Here is a 16,388-nt window from a genome sequence, read left to right as displayed (position 1 = left end):
ACAGCAATCAAAATATGAAAGGCAAAATGTACTTAAAAGGCATTGCACATTTGCAAGCAAACTGTAAACTGTTTATTTTATCTTTCTTTTAATGGCTACTGCGAAAAAAAAAAAAAAACATTAAACATTAGACCTTTATTCAAATAGTGCCCACAGCTAAAGGTGACCTAGGTAAACAAACACAATAAAATTTGCTTTTTCAATCATTTATTCAATTAAAAATATCAATAGTATTTATGGTGATCTGTAAAAAAAAAGCAACTTCCTTTTCCAAGAATCTGACATTGCACAGAAATTTCATCTTCTGCATTTTGCAGAAATTCCCACATCTTCATGCAAAATTCTTTCAGTTACAATATGTTTGTGGGTTTCTTTCCATGAATTGCCATTTCAAAACATTTTATTGGAATTTAATTTTGGGCATTGACTGGTTTTACAATTTACATTATAGTACTGATTGTGCAACACCTTTTGAGAACATTTTGTTTTCTAGTTTAATATTGAAGAGAACAATTTCCACCAGGTATATGGTGTTATGTTTATTCCTGGTGGAAACTAATATTGTTACACCACTGAAAATCTGTTAGGGGTTCTAACGCTTATGTTGCAAAATTACCTTTTATTGCTGTCTATGTCGCGTTGGAAAGTTTGCCTGTATATCCTGACCCTGGAATTAAAGAAAAACCTCCCCAGAATTGAATATTCCTGGTGCATGTATTTTAAATTGGTGAAAAATTCACTCGCAGTAAAATGTTTTCTTAATGTAACCTTTAGTATTTTTTAAATATTACCTTTGCGCTTTAAGTAAACCCGTATTTACCAATGTGGAGCAAAGCAATTGATTCACTTTACTGCTAGACCCTACAGCTAAAGCACTACCTTTATTTTATTTTGCTCCCCCACTGTGTCAATTGGCTGCCAGTAGGGCCCAGTACTTGTGGGGTTACTGTTACTCCTGACACAATGTATCACTTGGGTTTAAAGGGACAGTCTTAAGCTCTTTACAGCCCTATACAAATGATTATTTCTTGAACTGCTGCTTACCCTAGGGTAATGGAGTGAAGAGTAATTGCTTAAAGATAAGTATGACTGACGTTAAAGTTTATTGTTTCTTTTTCTTTAATGGGTCATGCTCACTCATTGAAAACTTTTGGGCATTTTGGGAAAAGCCTTAAAGAAAAGGTTTACTATAAAAAATTTAGAAAAATACTTTTGTGTGAACTTTCTGCTTAATTTAACCCACTTAATTTACCTTAATGTACTCAAAATTTTTATTTAAACGTTTTTCTACTTGCATTGCCCCATAGGGACTTCAACAAAGAGTCCACTTGTATTTGTTAGGAAGGAGGCTGTCAAGCAAATGTTGATGAATTAATATCCTTTGATTGATGCATCTAATGAGCCCATTGTAGAATACAATTTAAAAATTAAAGTTTTTCTTATGTATAGTTTTACAGCTTTCTGTGGTAATTGATGATTTGTGCAAAATATCTCTGTATAAATAATAAAAATCTTACCTAGATCGCCTAAATCCTGTGAGCCCAGACCGTGAGGCTTCATCAATGAGTGGAATTACAATCTTCTCTGTCATGTCAGTCAACACAGTAAATGTTGGCTCCACGATGAAGTCTATAAACCCTAAAAAATGTTTGAAATAAATAACCATTGTTAACATACAATCCTATTTTTGCCAGAATCATACACATTTAATTTACTGAATGGATTTCCATGGCACATTGATAACTATAGATTTTGTACAGTGTTTTGTTCAAAACTTCCACTAGATGGAGACATGGTATACTTTGTGAAAATTATGGTGTGAAATAGTTATTCCTTCAAGATGAAAGCTTGCAATTTACTGCAAATGGCTGTACAAAAAAATGAACAATGATAATATAATATGAGCAATCACTGTAATGTGAGCATGGGCTACTGAAATCGGGACGAACTGAACTGGATATAAAAAATTAGCTAGTACATTCCTGGCAATTTAGCACAAAACATAATTGAGAATTATTTCATTAAGCTGAATCAGTGAACCAATGTTTATGCACAGGCATATCGGCTAACAGTGTTGCTGGATCTTTATATGGCAGCCAGGGGAAGAATAAAGAGAAATACTATAAGGTGTCAATATTTTTGCACTGATCTGTCACTGGAGATGATGTTTTGCGATCTTTTCAAGGGACAGTAAAATGAAGCACAGTATGCACAGCATTGTTGTTCTGTTCTATTAAGCAAGGAGGATGAGCAGGAGGCACTCTGCTCCTACACCATAACAAATATTAGTGGTCATCCTCTCTTGGTCCTTTAGCAGTCCATCACAGCAAAGCACTAAATTTAAGCTCTAAAAATTCACTTTAGTATGTTTTAAATATTGTAATCTGTACAGAAATAAAGCAATTAGAAATAAAACTAGTTTCTTTAAAAAATATAGATAATAAAAGGAATGTTTTCTAAAATTCAAAAAGAAATTTAAAAGAAAATTTATGTTCTTACCTATTTGGGATTGAGCAACCATAGTTGAATTGCGATCGCACAGCGGAGAAAATGGAAGGCCAAGTTCTGCTTCTTTATCACCCTGAAATGAAACAATATATTTTGCATAATAAAGAAGTGTTCATAGATTAGATTAAAAAATAACGTCTAGGTAGGTGCAAGTAGTATTGACAGATCTCAAAGAGGATTGTAAAATATGCCCATTAGGCATAAAATAATAACATTAACGTTCCTCTTTTTTGTTTATGATTTACCAGATGGTAAAGTAAGCTTCAATATGTTCAATGTATTTACAAAGAAACTTCAACACTCAAAAAATGGATACAATCATTTAAAAAAAAGTAAATTTATTGATTTTGCACATAATTTGCTTACTTCCTAAGCTGAAAGTGATTTCCCTTCAGCGGGGACACGTGTTAAAATATGGGCATTGGGTACACAAGGGGTGATGAGGGTTGGTTGTGGGCATGCAGGCTGTGGTTGAGTTTTATATTGCCTGCTGAACCCCAATGTCCACATTCTCTCAGTTCAAAAGACTGCAGCCATGTTCCTTGGTAAAAACAGTACAATTTTGGTTCACTTTACATTCCCTATATGTATTACATTATCATGTAAATGCTCAAAATGCACAACATTGAATATTTTGTGCATTTTGTCTCCTATATCTGTGAGTTATTGCATGATGTATTATTTCAAACAGATACTGAATTAAATTATGCTTGTATTTCAGCTTTTTGTGCAGGTAATAAATACACTGGCATTGTTTTAAAATTTAAGGTTGACCGATGAAAAAGGAATTATTTCTGAATACAAACGTACTACTAATAAAAAAGCCATAAACAAATCTTCAGTTATGTGAATAACAATACATTAAACCAATGTGCTTTGTTTCAGCTTTAGAGTCCAAACTTTGTTTATTAAGTTTACTATGACCTTGAAAACAGTCATCTTTTTGATGTTATCATTTTTTAGCCCCATGTGTATTAAAGCTGTCTATGCTTGATTTTGGTAATGATTAACACTGTACATATCATCATTCACTGTTTATTGTCTGCATTCACTACCCGTACTTGAGTAGTTTATCCTTCCCAGAAATCACTCCAGGGACTAAGTAAAATATGTGCATATCAATTCAATGTTCAGGCACCCAGAATTGTACTATAAATCCTACAGGAATTATTCTGCACATATCTGCGGGCAATGTAAGTGGAGGACACAAGTACTTATGAGAAAGGAGAAATTTACACTAATACACTAGAGGTCTTTATATCAATGTTTTCACCTAAGTTTCACAAATCCCACATTTTTCCCTAAAATTCAGCCTTATGTGTATATGTAGTGCAGAGGAGGGGGGTATTGCCTTAAATAATCGTTTAGCACTAAATTAAAAAGCTTTACCTCCTTTTACATTGTACCGTAAACCAAGATACAGCCCTGCCCCAAAACCCAGATACTACTGTAATATCCTGTGCAAAATATTTGCTTTAATGAATGACAATCTCTATGCTGTTTAACCAAATATTTCTCATTATTTTTTAGTCTTTAAATACAGCTAAATGTGTACTGGTGACTTCCACCATGCATATACAGTTTTTAATGTATTATAAAATCACTTTAACCAGCAAAAGCATGCCCTGAAGGAGAAGTACCACTGGATGATGATCTTTATTCTATGAGGCCTGTCATCCTCAGGGCTGCAGTTATTGATAATAGAGGTTAAGTGGTTTACCACTTAATGTTGTTGTCAGTTAGTGAATTCTCTTACAAGACATGCATTTAACCACTTTTGATCTTGTAGTTTTACATTCCTTATGGACTAGAACAATCTTGATAATTACATTATGAATCTGTTTATTTGCTGATTACCTTGTCATTACTTAAAATAACAAAGTAAGACATATATTGAGTTTTGTGGGGGCAGTTTAAGCTTTCTTTTGGCAATATTGTCTTGCAAACATTATTTTATTTATGTAATTTAATAATATGTAATTTAAAGACAAAATGCATAAAAAGTCAAAGATAATTTTTCTGCTACTTTGACCCGTGTTGGTCCATATATTTTTACTTATAGTTTGTCCCAAAAAAATAAACGGAATCAAAAATACCATTTCTGGTATGAAGCATAACATTTACAAATGAACTGATCATTTTCTGAGTTTATGACTGGTCTTGGTTTAAACTCTAAACTTTAACAACCCTTCCACACCACATACATTTTCGCTGGTTGGAGCTTGGAATAAGCAGCTTGGAATAAGCGCAGGGCATTCATGACAGGGAGTAAGGGCTGCCCAGTAAAAGGGGGGGGGGGGGAAGTAAACAAATCAGAAGAAAGGTTAAGGAGGGGTAAGCTGAGGGTCGGATCGGAAGTTAAAGTGGGAGGAGAATAGGTATAGATAAATGGAGGCAGGAAGTGGGGGACAGTTTTTGCAAGAGAAAAGAGGGTAATTTTATGGAGGGGCTTCAAGGATGGTGGGGTGCCCCTTTAAGTTTGGTATGGTGTAGGCCCCCGAGGTGGTGCTGGGCGGCTAGGGGCCAGTGTGTGATGGTTGAAGTTTAATACAATTGGATGCGGACTTTACCTTCCAATACCTGCAGCCTAGTGGATAGGGTATAAATTGGTTTATTTGTTGAAGAATTTATTATGTTAATGGGGGTGTTAATGTGTAAGTTAATTTGTATGTTAATATTGCAGAGTGTGAATTTATACAATAACATAATATACATATATAAGTTTTATTTTTCAGTTATTTATTCAAATGTTGTATTTTGGTTATTTATCTATGGTAAATAAGTGTTTTCAACCTTTTTTGAGCCATGGCACATTTTTTACCTCCTGCGGCACACCACAAATCAAAAATGTTACAAAATGACAATCTGTAGCTAATTCTCTTGTCTCTAAAGCTACGTACACACTTCCAATTATTATCGTTGGTAAACGAACGACGAACGATCCTGCACGATATCTGCGAACGATCGTATAGCACCGATCCTGTACATACAGATAACGACACGATCGTTCGTAGATATTGTACACACAATAGATGCGATCGTTTGAACGATACAGGAAGTTACGTGCACCACAGGAACGTTCGTTCATCACGCATGCTCAGACCATGGACGATCAATGAACGATCGTACACACGAACGATGGTCAACGATCGTCGTCCAATCCGATCCGCCGGTCCGGTCGTTCATTTCCAACGACTTTCGTCGTTCGTCGGCGTCGTTGGTTACTTTTTTTACGAACGATTTTTGCCCAATCGATCGTTCGTCGGTCGTTCATTTGGAACGATAAAAATTGGAAGTGTGTACGCAGCTTTAGAATAAACAAGGCAATTAAGCTACCTACTACCACCCACTGACATGGAAGAGTAATACATTACTCCGCCAGTCACTACAGCACAGACACTCGACAATGGTAATTGGATAATTTCCTACGGTAGACCTAAAGACCCGTAAACTTCACAGCACCCTGCTTTGGAAGCCTTAAAGTAATGTTGGTGATATGTCTAAAATATTTAAAATTTCTAAAGAGGAAGACCAGGGACAGTCCAGATCTGTAGGAGAGGGCTTGATGACACTTGAAATGGACCATCTTAGAAATGATGCAAGCTTTTATTATAAATATTATTATGTCTGTGGGATTTTTACTGAAACACTGGAATACATTGTAGTTGATGGGCAAGGCAGAAATAATTTCAGGGCCAATAGACAAAACACTGTCAAAAAAGGGGGGACTAGGCAAGGCCACTGAAGCATGTATCAAGGAGGGTACCACTTCAACATTGAAATTTCATAAATAGTATTCTTGGGGTGTGGGTGTTGCCCTTCAACTGCTGTGTATGTTTTTTTTTTAAAGCCTGTTTTAATTTCAACCAGACTCTTAGATGACAAGCCCCATGTGCTGCAGTTTTATTGCTAAATTTGGTCATAAATAAATTTAGTTACTACATTGTTAAAGATTCCCTTTGCTATTACCAAAGTTACAAGTACAGTTGTGCACAAATTAAGGTAAGGCTGGATTCCAGCATTAAGCTTTATTTCAGACTTGTTTATTTTAGAATAACAAAAATGAATTAGGTAACAAAATAAATACCTGTCTAAAGAATTCCTCTAATAATGACATAGTCCACCTGTGATGGAGGTCCCAGTTTTTTGCTGGATGGCTGATGTCTGCTGTGTGCAACAACAGGGATAATGCTTTCGGCCTATCAATCCTGTAAAGTATTAATTGGGCAAGTTAATTATGGTCATTTCTTAAACAGCATCCTCTATACATATCAAATGTATATAGTATATTTCATATTTTTAAAAAAAACTGCTACACAACCAAATTTTGTAATTTAATGTAAATTTCTAAAACAAAGAAAAAATCATTCTGTACATTGTACATAACTTCCTCTTAAAAAGCTCCTTCTTAAAAGTGTCCACTAAAAAAAAAAAAAAAAAAAAAAAAAAAAATTCCATATTGTTTCATTTTTTTGAGAGTTAGTTCCAAAGAATCCTCAATGCTTAGCAGATATTACAAACTAAGATGGTAATATTGAAGACAGACCTTTCTAATAAGCAATTGCTTAAGAACATGGCAAAGCAACCCCCACACAAAAAATGTATTTGGAATAATTAAAAGTAAAATGCTGAAATAATTTTATAGCTATATTAATGTATATAGGCCCCAATTGAACTTTTTTCTCAGCTGTAGTAACTAACATTTTAGCAAATGTTATACCAAACAATGTAGCTGTTGTACATCAAAATATGCAGAATCAGAGAAATACTCTTATAATTCTCTGGATATCAATGGTGTGATTTCCTTAGTGCAGTTCCCATCACCTATGCTACTGCCAAGCAGTGGTAAAGATTTAGTAAATAAATTAAAATGTAATAGTAGCAGAAACTGGTAAGTTACAGGACTATAACGCTTTTAGGTGTTTTTTTTTTTTTTTATTTTGGCTGGGTTATGGAACCTGCCAAGTTAGTATGAAGTATTAGGGAATATAAAGTGCACAGCAGCTCCATCTCACCATTTTGAACCGTCCATTTGGCCTTAAGTGAAATTTCTACTTATTTACCTGTGGATACTGGAAGGCTCAGAAACAGACCAAATGGACGGACACATGGTTGAATGCAACTATCTTGACCCAATCATGTGGTATAGGATAGGAAGAAATTTTATTTAAACAATTTGTTCAGGCAATGATTTTACTTTGTCTTAGGTGACACTGAATTGAGTGGGTGGTCCACTCTACCCCAAACCAGACCTTGGCTCGATTGCAAAGGGTGCAATATTGGCATGTTCTTTAGTACCAGAATAATATAAATATTGAAATTGAAGTGTATTTAAATTCCCAGCTATTTTATGTAACACAACTAATTGATCTATTTATTTAGAAAAACATGTTACAAGGACAGACATATTCTATACATCTTTAAAGCTCTTTGAAAATAGAAAGCAGAAACTTTAGAAAGCCTAATATCTTTCACAGGTTGCCTTTGAAGTGCAAAATAATAAACTATCAGTATCTATTATGACCTTTTACTGCAGGACATCATAACAAGGTTACTCACCCTTCTGGCTGCTGCAAAGCATTCTTCATTGCTTTGATTTGTTGGAAATGACAGGACATATCTGTGGCCAACACCATCTCAATCACCAAGGCTCGGAATTCCCTTCAGGGTTGTCATAAGGCAGAAAGTAAAAGAACGTGTAAGACATTAGTGTTTCTTGTGCATATGCTAATTGTTTGTGACATTTTGACTGCAAACCATATGTGTCACAAGCCCCTTGCAGATATCTTTATTCCAAGGGAGGTAAGCTCATTTTTTTTAAATATCAAATTATGTGTGAGTTAGTCAGGAATATAACTTTGGCTAAAATGAATGCAAGAAAAACAGAGACATCTTTGTTCAGTTGTCCTTTCAATAAATGTAGGTTTCATAAAACAAAGAAAAATATTTACTTTCCTATAAAAAAAAATTCACCCTTTTTTACAAACATCTGAGAATACCAATCCACATACTGTTGAAAAATTTGTAGAAAGAGATGTACAATATGGCTGATATGTGTGTGATTTGTCAAAAATGAGTTGATACTTTCATTTTTATATATAGATATTGGACGTCACTAAGTACAGAATTGCCTTTAAAAACTATTTGCATATTCCCAATGTAGCACATTGCATTAAAGCCAACCGTTAATGCATGTTTTGCCCATGATAACTCACAACAATAGGAAGCCTATTTAAAATTAATGAACTGGGGGGGCGTGTCTAGCCCGGGCTGGAGTGAGCCATTAGCGACTACCAGAGCAGTGCACCACAATTTTTTTTTGGACTACTGGAGTGTGCTGACTTCCTCAATCTCCAGATAACTAAACAGAGATGACAAAAAAAAAAAAACGAAACCGGAGCCCAAGAAACTGACTAGCTTCTTCAGGCCGCAGGACACGGCTGATTCTCAAGATGGCGCTGCCTCAATACCTAATTCTCCTTCAGAAAGTCCGGACTCACCGATCACATATCTCTCCTCAGATACGAGATCTCCATGGGGGGACCGAATGGATCCTGTCTCTGGTGAGTCACCTGGTTCTACCAGGTCCTCTAAGTCCACAAACAAACAGGGTAAAGATGATCTACAAAAAACATCTCAGTCTCCTCAATCGGTTGATGAATCATCATCTCCTAGTAGCAGCACACCCCCCACTATTGAGGAGTTCCCTGCCCAGCATAAAGAGCTCTCTATCCGGATTATGAAAAACATTCCTAGCATCAAGACATGGCTGACATGTTTACACAAATTAAAGCCTCCATTACCCACCACGACAAATGGATCCAACATTTAGAAAAGAAAGTAGAGGATTTTTCTCAAGCTCACAATGAGCTTGTGGATGCACACCGAGATCACAGTAATGATATACAATGGATCAATCAAAAACTTGCAGATGTAGAAGGTAGGTCTTGGAGAAACAACATTATGCTCAGTGGGATACCTGAATTGGTCTCTTCAGGAGAATTAACAAGTTATATTACTACTTGTTTTAAAAATCTGCTCCCTGCAGCCTCAGAAAGTGATCTATTAATCGATAGAGCACACTGTATACCAAAATCAAGCTTTCTATCTCCAGACGTTCCGTTCCACGAGATGTATTGATCAGAGTACATTTTTTTCAAGTGAAAGAAAAATTAATGTACACAGCTAAAAAACCACCAACACTCCCAGAGGCTTATAAAAACATCCAGTTGTTTACAGGTCTATCCCAAAATACATTGCAATCCAGAACATTTTTTTTTCCATTCACTAAAATGTTGAAAAATAAGAAAATTCCATATAAATGTGGATTTCCAACAATGTTGATGTTTTATCTTGGGAGAAACTACCCGGTGTCAAGTGTGGAAGCAGGAACGCAACTGTTGGCAGAATGGAACATCGACACTGCAGTTCCTCAACCATGTCAACAGAGATCTCCTAGATGTGTGGACTCAGACTGGACATGAACTGTCCTTTGCCTACTACTTATTGCAGTTACAAACCTTCTGTGTTACAAACTAATATATCTGGCTCATTATTTCATGTTTGTTTAGGGTCTCACAAAAGAAGTGCCCTGAACTGGTTTGCACCCCTCCTATGTGCACATGCCAACTGAAATTTCACAGTACCCACAATGTACTCAGCAAATTTTTACCTGCTTATGGGTATTCATTTTTTGTCTAATAATGTAGGAGGGTTGAATATTCCTTTTAAAAGATCATCGGTTTTGAGGGAAGCTCAAGTCCATAAAGCGGATATTTATTTTGTGCAAGAATCGCACTTTGCGCAAGGAAAAGTACCTGTTTGGAACCCACAGACCTTTCCCTACATCTATATGGCAAATGCAAAAGTGAAAAAACGAGGAGTCATTATTGCATTAAAGGACTCCATTTTCAGTATATCACTCATTTTGCAGATTCACAAGGCAGATACCTTTTTTTAGTATGTCAAGTCAATAAAGTTCCCTTTACCCTGGGTAATGTCTACGCTCCAAATACGAAGCAAAAGCTGTTTCTCACAAAGGTGATCACGAAAATTTCAGCAGTGAGGCAAGGAAACCTAATAAATGGGGGATTTTAACGCCACAGGGGACTACACAATGGGTTCATCAACTTCACTTAAACGAACACCAACTCAACTGTCAAAATGTTTTGCGACTCATGATCTATATGATATCTGGAGATGTCAGCGCAGTACAGTAGGAGATTATACATATTTTTCAGTTTCACACATTTCCTATTTAAGGGTTGATTTTTTTAACCGGTTTCTGGTCATTACAGAAAATCCAGTCTTCGTCGATTGGAACAATTACTTGGTCGGACCACGCCCCTTTTAGATTTGAATTTATAGACTCCCCTTTTCTTCCTGATCAGCTGTGGAAGTTCAACAACACCTTTGTGATGTTGCACCTGAAGATCATAAAGAACTAGAGGAATCTCATTGTTTATTTTTTTAAATTTATGACCTACAAGAAACTGACCGTTTTACTTTGTGGAATGCCCATAAGGCATATATAGGAGGGGTTTGTACAAAAATATGTTCGTACAAAAAGGGGCAGAGGCAGAAACAGGTCTTAGATTTCCTTGAGCGATTTAAAATGAATGATGATTTGAATAAAAAATGTCCTTCACAGGCATTGTTAAGTAGTATAATGCTACAAAGACACCATGTGAGATCCCTTTCATTATACAAGTTTGAAAAGTCCCACCAAAAATTTAAAGCACAACAATACACTTTACATAATAGAGCGGGATCTTACTTGGTTAGATGTCTTAAAGCCCAGAAGCCGAAATCAAAAATCCCTATATAATTTGTCTGCAGATGCATTAACTCCCCAACCTACTAGAGATAAAATAAAGCTATTTCTGGGAAAATTGAAATTACCTTCTTTATCTTCTGTACAAATTAAATCTTTATCTGCCCCTTTTACTGTTCCAAAAATAACTAGAGCAATTAAATCACTCTCTAATAGTAAATCTCCCGGAGCGGATGGTTTTCCAAATGAATATTATAAAAATTGTCATTCTCAACTAACTCACTTAAAAGAGATCTTTGATCTGGCCGCGTCTTTGGGTTCTTTTCCCACGAAATGGCTGCAAGCGGTGATAATTACAATTCCTAAATCGGGTAAGGACCCTATGAACACTGGTAGCTACCGACCTATTTTGCTGCTAAATACGGATGTGAAGATTTTTTGCAAAGATATTGGCATTTAGAATAAAAAATATACCTTCTTTGGTCAAACCCGATCAGGTTGGTTTTGTGAAAAACAGACAAGCTCTGGACGGCACTAGACGTATATATATTTTAAGATATACTAGGTGCCTCGGACAGCCTTCTCTGCTTCTTTCTTTAGACGCAGAGAAGGCATTTGACAGAGTGCATTGGGGTATCTATCTAGTGTGCTGGATAAATTTGGCTTCTCTGGTTTTATAAAATCAGCCATTTGGTCTTTGAACTCGAATCCTTCTGCGAGAATCTTGACGTCTGTTGCCCTTTCTCTTCCTTCCCAATTTCCAATGGAACGCGTCAGGGATGTCCCCTTTCCGCAGTGGTTTCTATATTACTGCTTGAACCACTTGCAGAATATATCCGCTCTAGTACGTTGGTTTCGGAGAGAATAAATAGGAGAGATAACTCATAGGATCAATCTGTTTGCTGATGATACTGTCCTTATACTCACTAAACCAGAAAATCTTTGAGGGCTATTCAAGAGATATTAAAGGAATTTAGTGAGGTCTCTTACTATAAAGTCAATGCTTTGAAATCCCAACTATTATTCCCAAGGTATTATTATTCCAGTATATATCCAATATCATATTATATCTTGTTTCCCCCTTGTGTGGGAAAGAAAGCTATAAAATTTTGGGGTATTTACATACCATCCCATTCTGCACAATTATTCCAAGTCAATTAGCGATAAGTTGTGGGTGGAGTAGGAACAGCACTTTCTGACTGTCTCCAAAATGCAATATCTTCTTATAGCTACCTAATTGGGCCTTCCCTCCCCCACATCTAGATACTCAACAATACAAACTACATTTAAGATTTGGATGACCTTGGTCTTGTCTTCTACAAGTTCAAGGCCTATTTTGACTATTTATCCTGACCTAAAAGTCTTAGAAGCATTTATTTCACATCTTAATCTGTCAAAATGGATAGATTGTGGTATTAGTGAAATTAGAGATGTGTACACTGCCACTAGGATCAAGTCTTTTTATAATTTACAGTCATAGTACCAATTATCCAAAAATGAATACTTTACTTATTTGAGAATTAGGCACCTCATCAAAAAGACAAATATGCAAACAGAATTCCATCTGGATATCTCATTAAGCAAATATTTTAAGGAAACCTCAATACAAAAGAACAGCATTTCCAAATATTACAATATACTTTGTGATAATTTGGAATTCTCCTAATTCTCCTCCTCTACTAATATGCAAAAATGGGCCAAAGATTTAGATAAAAATATTTCTCTCTCTTAATGGTCCAGAGCTATAAAAGACACTTATATTGCCACTAGGTGTGAAAACCATTGGGATCTTTTCCAACCCATTCTTAATTATTGGTACCTGACCCCTTATAAGCTGTCAAAATTTTCTGATTCCCTTTCAGCTTATTGTTGGAGAAACTGCAGAGAGATATATTTATTTTTTTTATATTTTTTGGTTTTGAAAGTCCCTTGGATCTTATTGGAATGCAATATTTAGATTAATATCTGAAATTACACTCACACACACGTTAACCACGCCTGAATTAGCTCTTTTACATTTGAAAGTTGAGCAATTCCCCATTAGGCACAGACCAATGGTTATACACATATTGCTACTAGCGAAATTACACGTCACCAAAATATGGAAACCCACCCAATAAATCTCCTATTTATAAAGATGTGATTGTAGATCTAAATCTTTGTTGTGCATATGAAAGAATGTTAGCCATTATGAACATGCACTATAAAACTTTTTTGATAAATGGGAAGCTTGGTTGAATCACCCTCTATGCACTATTTCAAGATTGGCAGTTATTATACAATAGGTACTGATATGTGTTTTTTTTTGGCAAAGGACTGCAAAGCTGGTACTTCATAGTTACCTACTTTAACTTTTTTTTTTAATTGTTTTCTTTTTCTTTTTTTTTTTATATTATTTAATTTTATTTTTCCAACCTGTATTTTCACTTATTCTCATATTTTAATTGTTTTCTATTGTTCTATGAAAATTTAAAAAACTTCAATAAAGAATTATTGGACTATAACATTAATGAACTGGCAATGAGTAAAAAAAGTACTTGCACCATTTTTTCCTGACCCAGTGCACCATAATGTACAGTAGTGTGTTACCGTGCATTGTGGTGTGTAGCAACTTGTCCCTCAGAGTTGCATTGCATGTGTACTGGAGCACTACATAGAATGAATAGCGACAAAACACACTAACACCTGGATATATATATATATATATATATATATATATATATATATATATAGATAAATATGTGTATAATATATATTATTTTATTATATGTTTATGTAATTTATGTGTAAAAATCTGACTAGAATTCAATAAAGTTTTATCTCAGGCACAGAAACGTATCTACAAATCTTTTTGATACAAAAAAAGTAATATATGGTATTATGTTTTTCTTTTAACAGATTTTAAAAACAGCATAACTAAAATAAGTTTTAAAGTTTCATAGGGCAGAGTTAGTCTCAGGTTGGCATCTTATAGTGAATATAATCTAGTGGCACGTGTTTTTCATAACATCAGACAAAATGAATGACACATTTTACATGAGGTTATTAGGATTATAAGACAAAACAGGCAATCATTTGCTATCCTATAATATCCACAGAAAGAGAATATACACACATGAGGCAATATTTATAAAGCTGTACATCTGACATTCAACAAACACTTACCATAGGTATATCTTCCTGGTACATGTGCTTGCAATAACAGTGAATGATTCACCACCAGTGAATGCTTATTAAAAACACTACTACACTACTTCATAAATATGTTTTATAGTGTTTTCACCATAAAATAATACTATATATACTAGAGTAAAAACTGAGATTTCTGTAACTTGAAAATTCTATTAGAAAAAGTATCTTGGTTTACACTTGGACCAAAAGATGGTGCCAAGTCCTTATGAAAAGTGTAGAGAGGACACAGCACTATGCACTGGTAGGCACCAATTTACAAAAGATGTGAAAATGACTCATCACCTTTAAATAAGTGTTTTAAAAATACACGCTATGTGGTGTATTAAATGATGCCCCTGTCAATTCGATCATCCCTACATTAGAATATATAGCATTTACTATTATGACTGGTGTGCACTTTTGATAATTAGCCACTAGGTGGGATATTGAGCCATAGATTTCATATGCATTGAACCAATAAAAGAGATTTGAACAGCTGTGAGCGAACATGCAGTCACATTGACAGGGAATTGATTAAATAACTCCTAGGCGTGTATTTATTCACATTAAGTTTTTTTGGCATTTCTGTTGATTCCTCTTTTGAATGTTTTGTGCCCTAGGTTTGTACTCGTGGCAATATACTTTTTTTAATGTAAAAGATGGTATCTAGATTTACATTCAGATTGATTTATATTTGAGTATATACAGAAATGTAAACATGTACGTGTTTACAAAATATATATTGCTTACACATCTCACCTCCAGTCATCTTTGGACAGGTTATAGAGAATATTCATTTCTTCGTCATCCTGCAGTAAACGATAAGCTGCACTGACATGATGATTTTCAAGTACAGATCGATCATTATACAAAATGGCAGAATCTGATCTGAAAGAACAAAAGATTGGGAATATTAGACTGCATGGAGGGTAAGTGGTTAGTAGTGTACACCTCTATGACTAAAGCTATTTATTATTACTTTAAATTTCACAGATAGTTTTTCTCTAGGTTTTCCCTATTTCCTTTCCTGGAAACAAAGAAATTTGTAACCAGAGCACAGTGAAATAGATTTTAATGATGTTTCCTGCACACAGTGACCACTATTACTGCATCATGTCGCTAATCATACACTGAAGTATGAACACTCCAGTCCTAGTTTAGTATGTGTACTGAACATCAAAAAAATGTTGGTTTTGTACCTTCTGCTATGTTTTAGGGTAATATTAGTGGCACGCTAATCTGTACCTGTATGGCCAGGTTTAAAACTAAAGTCTGTCTGTATAAACATATTAGAAAACCAAAATGTGTTCCTTAAAAAACAAATAAAAGTTCTAAAAGAAAAGTTCGACATCTGGAATATTTCTTCTGAATGTGTTTGCATAGTGCAAACAATGTATCTTTAAAATCCTGCAATTTATGAGGATGAATGCCAAATCCAGGGCTACTTTGACTAACAAGCATCGGCACTAAACTGATACGTATGGGGTACATTTTACATACATTACTTGTGATTAAACAATGCTGGCTACAAGTAAAGATCAGCAATTTGGTCACTCTTCATACAAGATCCCTAAATCCTAGCAATCTAACGATGGATATACTTGTAAAATACACATTTCTGTATTTGTTAGGTTTTACATCACTGGGATTTCACCAAATAAGGAGTGGTGGTCACAGGGGAAGAAAGACACAAACAGAATTATTAGCTTGGCAGAGGTAATAACCCTTTCAAAATTTTCTTTAAAAAATGTTATTTGTTGCCTTCTATAACTCATCACTTGGCTCTGTTCCAACCAAGGGTGGGACTGCAGTGTGGTTACCGCCTCCTCATGCCCCTAAACTGCTAGCCTTAGAGAGACACCGCACATAGGACCTCTGTTACCATTGCTAGCCTTAGAGAGACACCGCACATAGGACCTCTGTTACCATTGCTAGC

The 16,388-nt window shown here is 35.2% G+C and overlaps 1 protein-coding gene across 5 annotated transcripts in view; it reads right to left on the bottom strand.

Annotated features, from left to right (window-relative positions):
• Positions 1 to 16,388, bottom strand: part of PDE1C (phosphodiesterase 1C) — a 435,454-nt gene that overhangs the window by 33,855 nt on the left and 385,211 nt on the right. For all 5 annotated transcript variants that reach the window (XM_072412144.1, XM_072412147.1, XM_072412145.1 and 2 more), the window contains 5 exons: positions 15,212 to 15,340; positions 8,068 to 8,169; positions 6,596 to 6,716; positions 2,500 to 2,581; positions 1,518 to 1,638 (listed from right to left, as the gene is read on the bottom strand). In XM_072412144.1, coding sequence (XP_072268245.1) covers positions 1,518 to 1,638; positions 2,500 to 2,581; positions 6,596 to 6,716; positions 8,068 to 8,169; positions 15,212 to 15,340 — 555 coding nt within the window. The remainder of the gene's footprint in view (positions 1 to 1,517; positions 1,639 to 2,499; positions 2,582 to 6,595; positions 6,717 to 8,067; positions 8,170 to 15,211; positions 15,341 to 16,388) is intronic.

This window comes from Pyxicephalus adspersus, chromosome 5 (genome assembly GCF_032062135.1).
Source record: "Pyxicephalus adspersus chromosome 5, UCB_Pads_2.0, whole genome shotgun sequence".
NCBI classification, from domain to species: Eukaryota; Metazoa; Chordata; class Amphibia; order Anura; family Pyxicephalidae; genus Pyxicephalus; species Pyxicephalus adspersus.
This window is presented reverse-complemented; position numbering and strand designations above follow the sequence as displayed.